This window comes from Sciurus vulgaris (genome assembly GCF_902686455.1).
Source record: "Sciurus vulgaris genome assembly, chromosome: 6".
Lineage (NCBI taxonomy): Eukaryota > Metazoa > Chordata > Mammalia > Rodentia > Sciuridae > Sciurus > Sciurus vulgaris.
In genome coordinates this window covers 139209030-139226727 of record NC_136466.1, presented here as the reverse complement: position 1 = coordinate 139226727, position 17698 = coordinate 139209030, and the positions used below count along the sequence as shown (strand labels likewise).

Genomic DNA, 17698 nt, shown 5'->3' with positions numbered 1-17698 from the left:
CTACCCGTCAATAAATCATTCTGCAATTCTGCAGAGGGTTCTCAGTGGTCTCCACCCGACTGGCAGTTCCTGTTCTACATCCTGGTTAACGATTGGTATTATCAGTCTGTTGCATAGGATAGTTAGTGAGTGTAAAATGACACGTCTTTCTTGTTCTGATTTGTCTTCCCCATTTCTTTTCTTTTTAGACACCAGGGCTTGAACCTAGGAGTGCTCTACACTGCATCCCCAGCCCTTTTTTATTTTGAGACAGGGTCTCATTGAACTGACCAGACTGGCTTCACACTTGTAATGCTCCTGCCTCCGACTCTCAAATTGCTGGGATTACAGGCATGTGCTATCCTGCCATGCTACCTTCCCATTTCTAATGAGGTTGAGCATAATTTACACTTTTTAGTCACCCTACGAGTTGACTGTATGACTTGTCCATTTTTGTTGATATCTACCCATATATTAATTGTATGTGTGGTATACTGACATACTAATCCTGAGTCAATCATATGTCATATGTACTGCAAACATCTGCTAATCTGTGACTTACATTTCAGTTATGGTGCCCATTATTGAATAGAAGTATTTCAATTCAATGTAGTCACGCATCTCCATTTTTCTCCTTTATGATTTATACTTTCTGGATTTTGTTTGGTTGGCTGGTTTTGGCTTTTTTCCCTATTATTTCTTTTGTTAAGATCATGAGACAATATATATTTTGTCTTGCTCTAAAAGCTTTAGATTTTTTCTTTTCATATTTAGAATCTTAATCTGTGTAGGATATACTTTCAGGTGTGGAAAACCCAATTTAATATTTTTTCCATATAAATGACTAGTTTCCCCAGCACCAATTATTGAGTCATTTGTCCCCCCCCCCCCCACTGATTTATAATGACATCTTTAGATACATTAGATCTCCATACATTTCTGGATCTGTTTCTGGCTTCTGTATCTGCCAATTTCTTTATACCTCCTTCTACAGCATAATGCCTTAACTTCTACATCTTGTGAAGTCATAATATATGGTAGGTAATTCCAGTCTGCCTGTTCTTCAAAATTGCCTCATCTTTTCTTGATCTTTTGCTCTTCAATAGAAACCTTTTAATCAGTTTTTCAATTCCATAAAAAGTCCTGTTGGGTTTTTAAAAATCAGAATCATATTGAATTTTTAGAATTAGAATTATACTGAATTTTTAACAGGAACTGACATCATTATGACATAGAATCATCCAATCCATGACCAGGTTACAGCTCATTTGGAACTTCTTCAAAGTCTTCTTGTGCAAAATAAGTTTTTTTTCATAGAGATCCTTTGTAGCTTCTATTAGATTTATCCCCAAGTCTGTTGTATTTAGAAGTTCACTTAAGTTTTTAAATAATTGTTTAAGGTATTTTTTAAATCTTATATATCTTTACTAATTTTTTTTTTCTCAGTTTGGCCTATCAATTACTAACAAAGATACTTTAAATTTTCCTGTGGAATCTCCCTGCACCTCTCCCAGTTTTGTTGTTGTTGTTGTTGTTGTTGTTGCTGTTATATATGTAAAGTTGTAATATTAATGTTTGGAATAATTTATTCTAGAATATGCCTGGTGATTCTTTTAATCAGCATTTAATAATCATCTTTATCATTAATGCTGCTTCTCTTTTTCTCCCTTAAGGTTGATACTTTTCAATACTGATATAGGAATGAGGCTTTCTCTTATCTTTGCCTGGAATGTCTTTTACATTCTTTTACTTTTGATCTTTCTGTCTTATGTTTTAGGAACTTTAGGATTTTAGCATCATGTAGCTCAAATTTTAAAAATCCAATCTGATAAGCACAGTCCTAAATGATATTTATTACATTTACCACTTTCATAAATGTTAACATGCTTAATTTTTCTACACTCTTATTTTACACTATTTACTCTGCCTTATCCAGTTTTTATTGGACTAGGAGGATTTTTTTTTTTTTTTACCTGTTCTTCTCTACTTTCTATAGGATTTGCTATACTGTTTAAGTCCTTCTTCTCCTCTCTTGGGCTGAAATGGTGTTTTATTTACTATTTATAAACTGATAATTTTCAAATTTTAATAGTTAAAAGTTACTCAACATCTATTTCCATTCCTTCAGACAACAGAAGCACCTTACCAGCTTTAATTTGGTTCAATTCATTCTTCTCCTACACGTAACTCGTCACTATTTTTGTTCTACCTTGTGTTGTGGTTTGGACTTGAGGGGGTCCCCCAAAAGCTCCTGTGTTACTGCAGGAACCTTCAGAGGTGAAGCGATTAGGTCATGGGCACTGTCACCCGATCAGCCTGTCCTAGTTTGAATGGACTGATTGGGTGGTGACTGCAGACAGGTGGGGTGGGTCACTGGAGGGGGCGTGCCCTGGAGTGGATCTTCCCTGTGGGCCCTTCCCCTTTCTCTGCTTCCAGGCTGCCCTGAACTGCTTTCTTCTGCTGTGCCCTTCCGCCATGATGTTCTGCCTCAGGGCACTGGAATTGACTTGAGAGGGACTGAAAATCTGAAAACATGACCCAAAATAAACTCGCCCCTTCCAAGTTGTTCCTGTCCAGTCTTCTGATAACTGTGTCATGTTTAGACTTTTGAGAGCAGTGGTGCTTGTGTAGGTTTATCCACACATTACAGTTTCTTACCTGCACCTCTGCGTCTCACTCTTGCCCTCTTCTTGGAGCATATTCTTCAGTAAACCCTTCAAGGTTTGTTAGTGGTGAACTCTCGGGCTTTGTGATTTTTGTCTTTGTTTCACTCTTAGCATTGAACAGTCAATTAATTGAGTCTAGAACTTTGTTTTGGCAATTGTGAGGTGGGATGGGAGGGTATAAGTGTGTCTGGTTTGAACAGTTTGCTCTTCAGAATCCCTAAAGGGAATTGAACCGCAATGGGGGCCCATGTGAAGCCACCTTAAGGACCACAGAAAATCCACAGAGATGTTGATGCTCCCTCACATCTTATCCCTCACATCCTGTTGCTATGTAGTGCAGGGGGCACACGTCTCCCTCCCCACTGGATTGTAAGCCTCCAGAAGCTGAGTCTCCCCTATCATCATAGTCTCCCTGATCTAGTTTCTGGTTCCCAAATGCTGGGTGTGAACTGAGCCTGCACTTTCAGGGAGCCTGTTAGAGGTCACGCTGTAGATGTCAACTTTGTCTTCATTATCCCTCTCCCTCCTACATGACCCATTTGCTGTCCACGAGGTCATTCCTTTCAGCATACAACCCTATTCACAGAAAAGTTTCCTTCCCCACAACCCATCACCTACCATCCCATTGCTTTGCTTCTCTTCGAGATATAATTATTGTGTTGGTGTGTTAGTCAGCTTGCCGTTACTATGACAAATATCTGAGATAACAAACATAAAAGGAGGACAGGTTTATTTTGGATCTTGGTTTCAGAGGTGTCAGTCCATAGTAGCTTGGTCACACTGCTTTGGGCCTGCAGCAATACAAAACATCGTGACAGAAGCAGAGGAGGCAAAGGAGGCCATTTGGAAGCAGCAGGGAAGAAGGGAGAGAGAGAGAGAGAGAGAGAGAGAGAGAGAGAGAGAGACTCCAGGGTCCCAGTATTCCCTTCAAGGCCATGCTCTAATGACATAACTCCCCCCCCCATAGGCCCAATCTGTTAAGGGTTCCACCTCCTCCTAACAGCCCCACAGGCTGGGCACCAAGTTTTTCACATACAGACCTTGGGGACACTTGGGATTCAAACTATAACTGTTTTTTACATTCGCAGTAACCACTGTTCTTTTAAACCCCCTATTCATTAATCCACCCACTCTAATCTGCTTTTACCCCCATCAATCATGTGAAGACCACCAATGGCTTCCGTTTTTTCCAAACATAGGATCATTGCATGAACCCATCACTTGCCATTAAATTTCATTCAAAAATGTTGCAATGATGGCAAACATTTTTACACCTGACTTTTCTTAGGATAAAGTTCTATTAGAATTATAAAAATCAAATATCTCAAACACATGATATATACTGTCAAATGATCCCAAAAGGAGGAGGGGAGATCACTTTTAAAACCATATCCTCCTGACACTATGGGCAATCACTTTCTGCCATTAATAGTTTCTAATCACTACCAAACTCCTATTAAAAACGACTGACTAGATTAAATTTAGAGTATCCGCCAAATTAAAAGTAGGGTCTTTGAACAAACAATTATTTTACGTTTAAAGTGTGCAGGGTCCCTGCAAGAAGATTTGACTCTTACAGAGAACATTCCTTCACTCACTCACTCATTCACTCACTTCCTTAATGAGTGTGTGTTGTATATGTAACGTGGGATCCTAATGTTAGCTGTTTAGAAGTGCTTTAATTGCCTGTCAAAATTTTACACTGTCCATCCACCTCCAGTCCTGAGGTATTACCACAGAAAATTGATAGTGAATTCTTATTCATTGCTCTCTGAAGTTACAAAGACTGCATGCCTGAAACTTGCAGCACACCATGATGAGGACATAGTCTTAGTTTTTTCTTCTGTGTTTACAGCCATGTCCACCATTATGCAGTGCTTGAGTCCCTGCCATGCAGCAGGCAGCAAAGAAGCAGGTGTATCACATCTTGGTTTCTGGCTATCTGCTTAATTTTCCACAGCCATTATCTTTAGGAGGGAGCCTCAGAGGAGAAAGACATTGTGCTTGGTTGACTGGTTGATGTCCTTCAAAAGACAGTGCCCCACAGGGTTTATGCACCATTAGCACTTCCTCTGCATGTGCATGCACACAAATAAAGAAATCAGACGAGTTTTAAGGTGAGGGCTCTGGAAGTCACTCGGTGCCTGGAGTGCTGTTCTTGGGCAATGACCACATAAGAGTTTTGTATGGAATGATGAGCAGAAAGGAACAGCCCTCCCTAGAGTCGTACTCAGAGCTGCTCTCTTCCAGCAACCCCACCACTACCACAGAAACGTACCCTTGGATTAATTAGCTTTATTCATACTGGGGGGAATGATTCAGGAAAACTGTTTGGGGCAAACAGGAGCGAGGGAGACTGTGGAGTATCCTTGTAGTCTCTCTGGGTCCTGGGCTGGGCAGGTAGGTGTTGTGTGGGCCTTCCCTCTGCAGAACCAGAGCCCTACCCTGTAGTCCTCAGGAGCACAGCTGGGGTCTTGTGACTCACCCACTCTGCATGCACCCAGTTGCCATATTTCCAGCTGTGATAGAGAGGGTTTAATTGAGTTGTTCGGTCACCATCTGTTTCCATCCTTCATAAGCACCTTCACTGGATTTTTCCAGCCTTCCTAACCACCTTCACCACCAAGAAAATGTAGAAGGAAGAGAAGTTCCAGTAGACTTTTACTTGCATCTTTAATGACCCAACTGTCATGACTCCCACCTCAACCTTGATCCAGAGGAGGCTCAGAAATCCAGTATGCACCTTCCATATTACCTGCAACAGAAGAAGGTGAGGAGGTTGGTGCTAGAATATCTGCCTACCTCCCAGTATCCAGCAGAGCTTTTCATACCAGGGATCCTCTGCAGGGGTCATTATGAATGTGGTTGTCTTGGGCTAGCACATAGATCTTTTTGGTCATTCTTTTGGCCAGTGTAGCAGTTCTGGCTTCAGAACTGCTTCAATTCTGTCTTGCAGACAGCCCAAGCCAAAGCAAAATGCAAAAGGGAGACTTGGAACATCAATTCCAGGAAGGGTTCTGGGTACTGATTATTTTCTAGGAAAACTCTGCAGAATGATTTTCTTAACATCCTGGGAAAGATTATTAACAGCCTTCAATCTCTGTGTGGTTCCTCCCCTGCCTGAACTTTGCTCTTTAGAACCCAGATGAAGCTGCTGTCAGATATGCATTATGTTTTAACTCTTCCACAAGTTCACTCTATCTCCCATACATTTTTAAAGTTCCTGCAATGTGCCAGGAGTGAGGTTTTTGTGGTACAATGTAAACTAAAATAGACAGTATGACTTTTCTTAGGGATTTTACAATCTAGTGGGAAAGTCTCACTTATGAACTCATCATACAAATAAGCATGTAATTGCAAAGTCAAAGCTATAAAGGAGAGAACCATGAAAACAATTGAGAGAAAACTGGTCCTTATCTGCAGTAGCGGGAAGAAAGTGGTTTTGAGCAGAGATAGTGAAGAATTTTAAAAAACAATGGGATGGGAAAAGATTTCCAAATATAGGGACCAACAAGTGAAATTAGGTCCTGAGATAGAAGAAAATATGATGTGTCCAAGAATTTGTAGGAAGACCCAATATGGATAGAGCAGGGTGAGAAAGAACAAACTAGTATGAGATGAGACTTTAGCTGATAGACCCAGTCACACAGGGTCTTTGAAGGGACAGTTCTTACCTGTCGATATTTTATCTAATCAAACAGACTCAGTTTCTGGCCAGGATTTACTGTCTCATGAGGAACCCTTTCTCACCAACATTCTTTTACTTTGGGGGGTACCAGGGATTGAACTCAGGGGCACTCAACCACTGAGCCACATCCCCAGCTCCATTTTGTATTTTATTTAGAGACAGGATCTCACTGAGTTGCTTAGTGCCTCACTTTTGCTGAGGCTGGTTTTGAACTCTCGATCCTCATGTCTCAGCCTCCGGAGCCACTGGCATTACAGGTGTGTGCCATCGTGCCTGACTGTTCAGCCATTCTTGATTCTGGTGGGTGTTGGGATTTTGAGGAGACAGAGTTAGCAGGACTTTTCCTCCTTTCCCACTTTAAAAATGCATTGAGAAATAAGAGAACACAATTAGCAGACAGAATTCGATGCTGTCCTTATTTCTGATAAAGGTTGGGGCAGAAGACATAGTTTATCCTGAAAGCCACGAGGGCTTGAGGACTTCTTTTTGTCCATCCCAGACTCTGGAACAGGACAGGACAGTTGAGGGCTTCCACAGGAGTCACCCCACCCAGGTCACAACTTTTCTCTAGTTGAGATGGAGAGGGAACAAATTTGTCCTAAATTCCTCTTCCCTCCTGTAAATCCTTTGATAGAATTGCTTTCCTTGGCTCAGAAACATGGGCCACGTGTTTCTACTCAGCAGCTTGACTACTGTCTCCACCTGGATAGGGAGCGGGGCTGGACAGGAACCCGACAGTACCTAGGGAAACTGTCTTCACAATGGGAACTTCAGCCGAGGGAAATAACCATTCCTCCCGTGGTGCCCAGAGCTGCTGAGCGAAGCGCAGCGCGGCATTGCTGAGTGAAGATGGAGTCTGATAGATGATGGCAGATTACATTTCCAGAAGGCTCAGAGTATCGAACACAAAGCTACACTCCCAAAGCATGTGATTTTTCTCACTGAACCAACTTGTTATTTTTTTCTTTTTCATCCATATAAATAAGATTCTCTAGCGGTTTATTTTTCAAACCTTGCCTGACATGACAGATGCCTGCAACGTGTCTAAGTCAATATGGTGGGTTCTAGGGTAACAGAACGAGAATGCCAGAAAGGGTCTCGTGGGTCATGAAATCTAATCTCCTTCCTTACTTTTACGGACAACACGAGACCCAGAGAGATTAAGTGACTTGATCAAGATCACAGACCATTTGGTTCCTTCTCCTGACTATTTGGATTCCAGGAATATTTCCAACTATTACCAAGTTGATCCATCAGAGAAATTCACAATTTCTATGAAACCTGAAACAAGGTTTTTATAAAATAAAAGTTATCCTTTTGTCTCCTAAAAAAATATGTTTTGTTTATCAGTTTTTCTTACAGCAGAATAACCTCTGAATTTGTTTAGCATTCAGTCTGTGGTTTGACTATTCTAATTCCAATAAATGTCTCCTTTTTATGTTCTCTTTTCCTAATTAACAAAGTGCCAAGTAGAAAGAGATAAGTTATGCACTTTAATTACAATAACCTCAGGCTACTGGGAGAATTCTTATCACTGGATTGGACTGTACCTTCTGTGCTCACGTAAAAAAAAAAAAAAAAAAAAATAGCACTGTTAAAAACGTCCTGGAAGCTGTGGATTTGAGATCCAGGCTGGTGAGGCCATCATCCACCATCATCAGGAAGAACAGTGAGCTCGAATTTCAGGTTTCTTCAAGTTCATGCTGTGCCTGGTCCTTTTTGCATTCATTTCCTTCTTATTAGAAATAGAAAATGATTATTAGACTAGATTCTTATGAGACATAGGGAGTTCTGAATGTCCAGAGGTCTAAAATAAGGTCCCTGTTCTCACAGGGTTCACGTGAGGTTGGTAAATATAAGAGCAGAATTGTAAGCCCAAGGGTCCAGGAAGTGTAAATGCCATCCTACACATGGCTTGTTTCATCAAGCTAAGGAAGCCGTTTCCGAGCTCACAGCTGGGGCATGTACTCATGGGTGGCAAGCTCCACCCAGGAGAAGATGAAGGAATGGCCTGCAGGTCTTGATGGCTCCATATTGTTTAGAGCCACCTTTTTTCTCAGAAGACTCCAATGCTCTCTTTTTAAAATGTCACTTGATTTTGATCTTTCAATGATACCTTTTCCGCTCCGTTCCATAGAATGCAGGCCAACTGGAAGGACAGGCAGGGTCTGTATAAGGAGGTAAGAGAGGGGACTAGATGCAGTGTGGAGAAAGCATTAACCACCATCTTGGGGTAGGAAACAGAAGACGTATTTACTCCTGAGCACATCTGCAGATCAGCAGGACCATAATAGGGCTTTCGAAGAGAAGAAAAAGAAGCCAGAAACACACTTTGGAGTCAGATCATAAGTGGCATGATATAGTAAAAAGAGAGACAAAGGATCAATTCTAACCCTGTTGTTTGCTATCTGTGTGCCTTTGCTGAGTTATTTAATCTCTCTGAGCTTATATCTCCACATCATAAATAAGGCAGTAACAATACCATTTTCAAAGGATTTGTGAGGATTCACAGAAACAATATATGAAAAGGTCTCAACACACTGAAAATGATCAATGTTTGCTAATTTTCAAATCCCGGACTCACTACTGGCCGAGATGCTTCTCCTGAGGGCAACTGGGAGTTAAGCAATCAGACAGACCTTGGCTCTGAGGTAGCCTGGGCCAGGTGCAAAGTCTTCAATGTTAAGCAAGTTGTTCAGCCTCCCTTAGTTTTAGTTGATTTATCTACAACATGGGATAAATTATACTTATCTTGAAGGATTATTGAAAAGTTTAGAAATATGATATGTTAAGTTCCTACCATACCTGATAAATAGAGAAAGAGTAGGTTTCAATAAAAAAAAAAAAAAAAGAAAGAAAGAAAGAAAAAAAACAAAAACAAAAGATGGAGATGGGGAAAGAGGAAGGAGAAAAGAGAAGTTGTTACCATGGAGATCCTTAAATTCTTGACCAAGGACCCTAGAACTTATCTCATAGGTAGTAGCATGTTTTTCAGATAGCATTACTGGGAGATGAAGATGAAGACAATCTTGACATTGATAAAAATCTGTATGAGAATGTCAAGATTGTGCACAGGACCAGGGAGAACAATCTGAAGATAGAGATCAACCTACTGCAGATAAAAGCCAGTTTCTTTATGTATGGGTTATACAATCTCCCACTACCAAGTGAATTCTTTCTTCTGAAATCCAACAACTGTGAATATATGAGAGACAGAAATGAAGAATGAGGAAGAGACAGAGAAGAGAGAGACTTAGAAAATGAGAGAGACCAGGAAATGGGTAAAAAGATAGAGATGAAGAGAGAGGAGGAAGCTATTCTCAAGGGGTTTCTTGCTTTTTATGTAAAGACATCTGTTGCACAGCTGTGCTGCAGGCAGGTGGCTTGAGGCTACACACATCCAGGTATAAATCTGGCATTGAAAAGCTTCAATTTTCAGCTGACAGATGGGATATTTTAAATAAAACTGGTAATTACTGTGCAGGGTATGAGAACATCATCTCCCTTATTTTCCCACCTCTACCAAGATGTTCCTGAACACGTGAGAACAGCTCATTCCACCCTGGCTCCAAATCATCAGCTGACCATGTTTCTTTCTTTTTGTCCAGAAGATGTCTGGTCAGCATCATGACCCCTGACAGAAATGACATTCTGTTTTTTTCCTTCAGCTCCTTTTTCAATCTGCCTGCTGTTTTGCTTAGGAACATGCTATGGTCTGAATGTTCCCCAAATTTGAAACTCCAGACATGATGGTATTAGGAGCTGAGGCCTCTGGGAAGTGATTAGGCTGAGGATGAGGCCCTCATGAATGGGATTAGTGCCCTCATGCAAGAAGCCTGGGGAGTCTTGTTTGCCTCTTCTGCCATGTGAGAACTGTCAGTCAGACACTGAATCTGCTGGTGCCTTGACCTTGGATTTTTCAACCTCCAGAAGTGTGAGAAGTAAATATTGGTTGTGTGTATACCATCCAGCTTAGGTATTTTTGTTTTAGCAGCCCAAATAGATTAAGACAAGGAAATGTGGTTTTGTTTTTGTGGAATGCCTTATTAAATTGAGTTGTTTTTAATGTTATCTTTTCTTTCTTTTTTATATATTTCCATTTATTTATTTTTTTTTACCAGTCATATCAACCCGAGACCTCTAATAGTTAAGGGGCATTAGCACCTGCCAAAGTCAGTCTCTCTTGCCAAAATTGTTACTCTCCCAGAGGCTGGTGCCTGCCATGCCCGTTCACACTAGGCCCCGTGTGCCCCCAAAACCCAAAAGCGCTGAGAGGAAATGGAGGTGATCTGCAGCATTGGAAAGGCCTTTAGCCCTGGAGGAGTACTGCCTGTGTACGGCCTTACCTAGAGCTGCTGTGGATCAGTGCATTCCATGAATGACAGCTGAACAGAAACACTCATCTGCCCGTCCCAGGAAAGGCAGTGGCTTGTCTTGTCCCCTAAGAATCTGTTTGAACCACCTTCCTGTGCTGAAAGGTTCCATGGCCCTGCTAAGAGCCATGGAAAAGGTTGTCTTTCAGGATGCACACAAGGCCCCTTTTTGCTGATGTGGGAGTATTTATTATAATCCCCCTACCTTGTTTTAAAGAACTTTTAATGGAACACTTTAAATATTGAAGGTATATGCATATATAACATAAAATACCACGGATACTCATACATCCAGCACCTGTCTTAAACAGAGTACAGCAGCGTGCCCTCTGCAGCCCCTGCCTGTCACACCCTATTCACACCCCTCTTGCAATCTCCCTGGATTAGTTCCATGATTGTCATCATTTACCTTTCTTAAGAGTTTAAATTATGCATGTGTGTGTCCCCAAATAATACGTGAAATTTTACTTCTTGTTGACTTTAGTATAAATGGCGCAAATTGGATGTGTTTTTTTGCAACTTGCTTTTCTTTTTTTTTTCTTTTGCTGAAATCAGGTATGATTAAGCCCTGTTGGTGCATTAAATACCCATTTATTCACATCCTTTGCTTTACAGTACTCCATTCCATAGATAGACCTTAATTCATCTATCCATTCTCTGTTGGTGGGCATTTGGGATACTGTTTTTATTTTTCTAAATAGGAATTTGGGAGGACCTTTTACTATTACTTTTTTTTTTTTTTTTTTTTTTTTTTTGGTGAGGCTGGGAGGAACCCAGAGCTTCATGCTTGCTAGGCAAGTGCTCTACCACTGAGCCACATCCCCAGCCCTGCTGTTACAAATTCTGATGCTATGATCTTGTGTTGAACATACCTGTAAGGCAGGTCTGTTTTTGCCAGTCTTGTCAGCACAACATGACAGCTTTTTTTCTGGTATTAATTGGTGTTTCCTGAATTACTTATGAGGGGAAGCATTTTTTTATTCCTTGACCATTGGTGCTTCTTCTACTGCCTTGAAGTCCTTGGATCCTGATGTACATGGTTAGGATAGAAAATGGCGTGAAGGTGCAAATTGACACAAGATGTGCTGCTTCTTTCTGCAAAGGCCCCGAGGAGGCAGGAAGTGGCCGCTATGGACCTCATTATATCACAGACACGGGTGCTGGAGAGGATGATGATGGATTTGAAGATGACCTAGATCTGGACATTTCCTTTGAAGAGGTAACAGTCCTCTCTGTTCTGCAAACCCACAGACATTAGCTTTCTTGTTCAACAAGGTAATGGAGCCAATGGACCATGAACATTTTACTTAAAACCTAAATTGACCCATTTGCTTTTAACACATTTATTTCCTCTGACTCCGAGGCTCAAGGGGAGCATAAATTAGTAGTAGGGAAGATCTAGCCATGCTGAAGTTCTTGACACAGTGCTGTCTACTGACCTCACAATCTGGCAAAAAACCTAGTTAGATTTCCCGCCAATTAAATTTTATGAAATCAGTTATTTTAAGGGAAATAACAGTTCCTTGACAAAGTAGTGCATCTTTGTAAGAACAAATCACATAATGTCAGCATTACCACTGATTTTCTGAGTACTTAAAATCTCTAAGTGTCAAGTTCATCCAAGAGTTGGGGCCAGTGCTTCTGCCCCATCTACATCTCAGGGTTTGGGGAAATACTAAGAGTGACCGTATTTTCAAATATTCACCACCACCCACAGTAAGGCAATCGACCACGTTCCGTCTTTACGCTGAACTTCTTCTCTGGTTTTAGGTGAAACCACTTCCTGCTACCAGAGGAGGGAATAAAAAAGTCTCGGTGGAAACCAAGCTGACGCCTCCGTCTGACCCCCAGTCCATTTCTAGACCTGCCCCCACTACCTTGGCATCTTTCCCTACCACGCCGGTGGCTCTGCAGCCCACTCCAGCAGAGGGGAAGGGGAGGAAGGGTGTGACCATGATGTCACGGCTCTTCGACAAGTCTTGTGATGAGACCCTCTGCCCTGCTGACAGCTTTTGTGTCAATGACTACACCTGGGGGGGCTCGCGATGCCATTGCAACCTGGGCAAAGGTGGCGAGAGCTGCTCAGATGGTAGGTGCCCCGGGAAAGAACATGTCAGTGATTTGGCCTGTGGAGAGCCAGATGTCAGCACTGTGGTCCAAACATGGCTTCTTCTATTCCCTTTTGTAAGAGAGGCTCTTTGCTCCTCACACTGGTCATTAAATTAGCTGGAGCAAGGCAATTGTGGAGTGACTTCCATCGCTTCTGATCATAGCGGTTCAACTCCTGTGCCAAATGGGTAGTCCTTTTAGAGCAGCTACCATTAAGTCATCTCACCAGCACCTTGGGGAGGTGGGCTCTAGCATGGTCTCATCTCTACCAAAAAGCTGTGCTGCCCGCAGAACACGTGCATGAGGGTGACCAGGACAAGAGTTGGGCCAATTTACAGTACACAAATGTGGAGCTGGAAAGTGAGCGGTGGGGGTCTGAAAGTCTTTGACTTCTTTTCAGGGAAGCAAATACCAATCCCCCCAAATCCAATAGCTTCCCAAGATTTTCAGAAGCTCAAAGTCCCCAAGAGTGAGAATAGTAGATACAAAAAGCAGAGAAAAGAAGACATAAGCTAAGTCTAACAGATCAGCAAAGGTTTCCACTTGATGATATTCAAACAGGGGTGTATATTGATTTTTGCTTTTGAAGAAATGAGGCAACAGCATCCTTTCGTGTTGTCTTTTTTCTTTCCAGATATTCTTATTCAGTATCCTCAGTTCTTTGGTCACTCCTATGTAACCTTTGAACCTCTGAAGAACTCCTACCAGGCATTTCAGATTGCTCTTGAATTTAGGGTAAGAGGCGTGCATCGTCTGCTGCGTGCTTATTGGGCACCTTCGCACATCAAGGGGGAGGGCAAACAGCAACAGGGGAAGCAGGGGAGCCATCGATGGTCAGCCTGACAGCCCGTCCTCTAATCAGATATAGCAGGAGCAACAGGGGCATTCAGGACATTTAAGGGCCGCAGAGAGGGGAGGGCAGTTCTCTGTGTTACTAAACCACAGAGCCACTGGCCCAAAAGTTCCCAGGGAAAATGCTGGGGTTCCAGCAGTGCTGTTCATAGTCATGGTTCCTCCCAGCCAAGACCTCAGAACTAACACTGCGTGCTGCATTCCAAAGTCCCGCTTAAAAGGAGCCCACATGTTTGTCCCCATTGCGATGGCTATAACTGAACCGACAGAAAACTGTAGTATCCCCGCCCAGCCCACAGCACCTCGGGAGAAACCGACAGCTGCCCTCGGGTCTTAATCAGCGACAGATCAGAACTCTGTTAGTGAGTTCAGCTTAAAGAGATTCTTTTTACTACCTTTGAAGAAGCAAAGAGGTTTGGAGGTCTGGAAACCCACCTTGAAATTCCTGCAACTGTCCTCAACTAAGACAGCCCGATGGGCCATTGGCTGAATTTTTTTTTTTTTTTTTTTTTTTTTTTAACCATACTGGTCTCCTAATAGACAGAAAAAAGCAAATGTGCATGTCTCCCCAGAGGAAAGGAAGAATAGTAAAAAAGAGTAAAGAAAAAAATAGAGTGCTCTTTGGTAACAGAAACTGAGTGCTAGTGATGTGCCGAGACCATGGGCTTTGCACACATTGTCTTCTGGAGGCCCTGCGGGCGGGTCCACAGAGCCAAAGAGCTAGCCGGTGGAGAGGGGCCCCTTCCTCTCACTTCCCTGCCATTCCTACACTGCTTTCATCACTGCCACCTGTTTAACGATGCGCACTGGGCCTGGGAGTGAATGGGAGCCCACATGCTCCGCACCTTGTAGATAGGGTACTGCCGGGAATGATCGGGTTACCAACTATGAGTGCTTCCAGATGGCGCCCCCTGGAGGAGGCGGCCGTCAATGCCCATGTGACTTTTGTATGCTCACAGGCGGAGGCAGAGGACGGCTTGCTGCTCTACTGTGGGGAGAATGAACATGGAAGAGGGGACTTCATGTCCCTGGCTATCATCCGACGCTCCCTGCAGTTCAGGTAACTCTTGCCCAAAGCCCCAACAGGTCTTAAAATTTCTCCTTTACAGTATATTACATGCTTATAGTGTAAGTGAAATAGAGACAGGACGGACTGCAGTAAATAAAAGACCGATGTGCAGAAGATCTGTGTGTTTGGTTTCCTCAACACCCAGTGTCAGGACTTCAGGATACCCGTGGAAACTCGGGATTTGGAACCTGTCACCACATTCACCCAGCAGCAGACAGCTCAGGAGCACCCAGTGGGGATGTGGCAGGGAGCAAGGATTTAACCCTTCTCTGCTGGAGCTGGAGTGGACGTGATGTGAAGAAGGCTGGGGTTCCCTCCTGGTCCCCCCCCCCCCAGCTATGTCAAACAGGGCTGATGGCCTCAGAGAGCAGAGAGGAGCCCACAGCCTCCACAGGGTTCACAGAGGCCCAAGTCACATCCCCACTTCCCTCAGTGGTGAACCCTGTCCCTCGCCTGCTCTGCCCCAGTCATTCCTCCCAGCACTCTTTGGAAGCCACCCCTAGTATATGAGTGGTCTTCCCAGGACAGTGTCAGGGAGGGGTGAGAGGTACACAATGCCTATTTGTGAGTCACCAGGGGACTTCAGCCTCGTCTTTCTGCATGGTGCCTGGCTGAGGTCCCACAGGCACTGTTTCCCTCTGCCTCACCTGCAGCACCTGACCTCGCCTCTCTGAGCCTGCATCTCCTCAGGTCATGGTGGACTGAGTGAGTTCCCCTGTAGAGGTGCCCGGAGCAGTGCCCTTCCCACATGCCCCCCGCCAAGCAAGCGCTCAGGAAGCGTCAGTGGTTATGGTCTCTTTTTATATTATCTCAGCATAAAAAGCATTTTTCATTAAGAAAAACTTTTAAGCATCACAATCAGATAGGAAAATGGACCTCCATTCTTTGCTAAGTGATTCGATTTCTGAAAGTTTTATGGCAGCCTCCAGGATCGGGCTTCTAACCTCATGGGGCTGGAGCACCTGGAGGTTGGGAGAGATGGACAGGGACACTGGCAGCTCCTGGCTGGTAGCAGCTCTTAAGCTCTGTGGTTCACACTGAGTGATTCTGATGCCCCCTCTGTGAAGCCCATGGACACCATTCCATTCTACTGAGTCATGAGAAAATGGGGGGCCATGAGAAGAGCGCTGCAAATGGTGCAAATCCTAATACAGCATTGCCCATCATGCCTCATTCCTGGGAAGCTCCCTCAGGATCCATAGGCAAGTGGCATGGTGGCTGCTTAGAAGTTAACCAAAATGGACCAAAGTTCGGCCTGTCAGGCATAGTGATGACTGGATAGCCCTGGGTCTTAGGGAGGCTGGACAAAAGCTAATAATGCAGCCACCTAAGCTGCTCCTCCTCTTTCCCACACCTGGCACCAAAGCTGGAGCCTACTATAGAAACCCCACCTGTACGTGGGCACACCTACACACAGATGGCAGGGCTGGCCGGCTTGCCAAAATGAATGTGAAGATTTGGATTTTTATGTTTTATTAATATCACTGAGTCTGTCATTTGAGAGTTGGGAAAAGTCCCCAGAGAAATGTCTGGAAGGAAAGCGGCTCACATTCTAATTCTCTGTACCTCAAACCCACTTTCTGCATCTGGCAGTATCTGAACAAGAGAAGGGAGGGCTTTGGCTGCCTGTCATTTTCTGAGCTGTAGATGATCAGGCATAGAAGGCCCTGTGTCAAAAGGCTCATGGACCAGAAGAAGTAGATGGAGCCTCCAGGGAAGAGGTGTCTCCTCATCCAGGCACAGGTTTAAACAGCTCTTGGTATCTGCAGGCATAGCTCTGACCAGATCCATTCTGGAAGGAGCTATTGTCCTGGAAGGGATGTCCATGGAGTCTGGAAGCAGTGAGCCGATCGTTCCAAGAATCTTCCTTCCCTTTTGTCCCTGACAGGTTCAATTGTGGAACAGGGGTCGCCATCATCATAAGTGAGACCAGAATCAAGCTGGGGGCCTGGCACACAGTGGTACTCTACAGAGATGGGCCAAATGGGCTGCTGCAGCTGAACAATGGCACCCCGGTGACAGGCCAGTCCCAGGTAAGGGACTGCCACTCATCCCTGGCATCTGGACGGGGCTCCTTGCAGAGCTAAGGCAGGGTCAGCAGGAAGCGAGCTCCAGAGGGGCATTATGAGGCCTGCTTTTCCGCAGTGCACCCACGCCACAGCTTCGATGGGCGCCTGCTCCGTCCTTCTGCTCCAGGTGGGCTTTCAGGCCACATGCACCTCAGGGAGTCTCCAACGGGCCTCACTGCTGTTGGGTGGGTGCAGTGTGCCCAGGAATGTGCTCTTCATCCACATCACAGGGACAAGGAGGTCGAGGAAGGCCCCTGTTGGAAGAATAGTCCCTTATTGGTGTCAGACACAAGTCTTACTTTTGAGACAGGTGTGTTGTCCTCCTGTGGGTTTAGAAAATAGCCTGAAAGATTCGCTTGGTTCAAGATGCAGGAATAATCTGTTCACCACCTTGTGGAGGCTGTCCTTGTGGGAAGCGGGGAAATACTTTAACCATTGGCTTACTCCGCAAATCACCTAGAAATTCACATAGTTGTTATGTGAGTAATTTTAGGACTCTGTTTAGGGTAAAGAGCTCAGATTAGCAGCCTGCCAAGACACTGAACCTATAATTGTAAACAGGTAGGTATCTGTATTCTCTGAGGGCAAATGGAGCAAGGAAGCCTTTGTGTGTGTGTCTAAGCTTCCTACCCTCCTGGGCTCTTCACAGCTCTTTGCTGGCAAGATATGCTATATAAAGGTCATGCCTCCGTGATTCCAAAGGCAAAAAAAAAAAAAAAAAAAAAAATCATTGATTTGGACCCAAAGTTTCCAAAGGAACAGAAATCCAAATTTAGTGAATGTGAATCTGGGGAGATCATTTGTACACATATTATAGGGAAAAACTGGAGAGGCAAATGAACCACAGAGTTACATCAATGCCAGAGCGGTAAGACAAACTTGATAAATGAAAT

At 43.8% G+C, this 17698-nt stretch overlaps 1 protein-coding gene across 2 annotated transcripts in view; it reads left to right on the top strand.

The window, feature by feature from the left end:
• The window catches only part of EGFLAM (EGF like, fibronectin type III and laminin G domains), a 176836-nt gene that overhangs the window by 118610 nt on the left and 40528 nt on the right, over positions 1-17698 (top strand). For both annotated transcript variants that reach the window (XM_079144453.1, XM_079144452.1), the window contains 5 exons: positions 11810-11925; positions 12477-12795; positions 13450-13550; positions 14627-14727; positions 16625-16769. In XM_079144453.1, coding sequence (XP_079000579.1) covers positions 11810-11925; positions 12477-12795; positions 13450-13550; positions 14627-14727; positions 16625-16769 — 782 coding nt within the window. The remainder of the gene's footprint in view (positions 1-11809; positions 11926-12476; positions 12796-13449; positions 13551-14626; positions 14728-16624; positions 16770-17698) is intronic.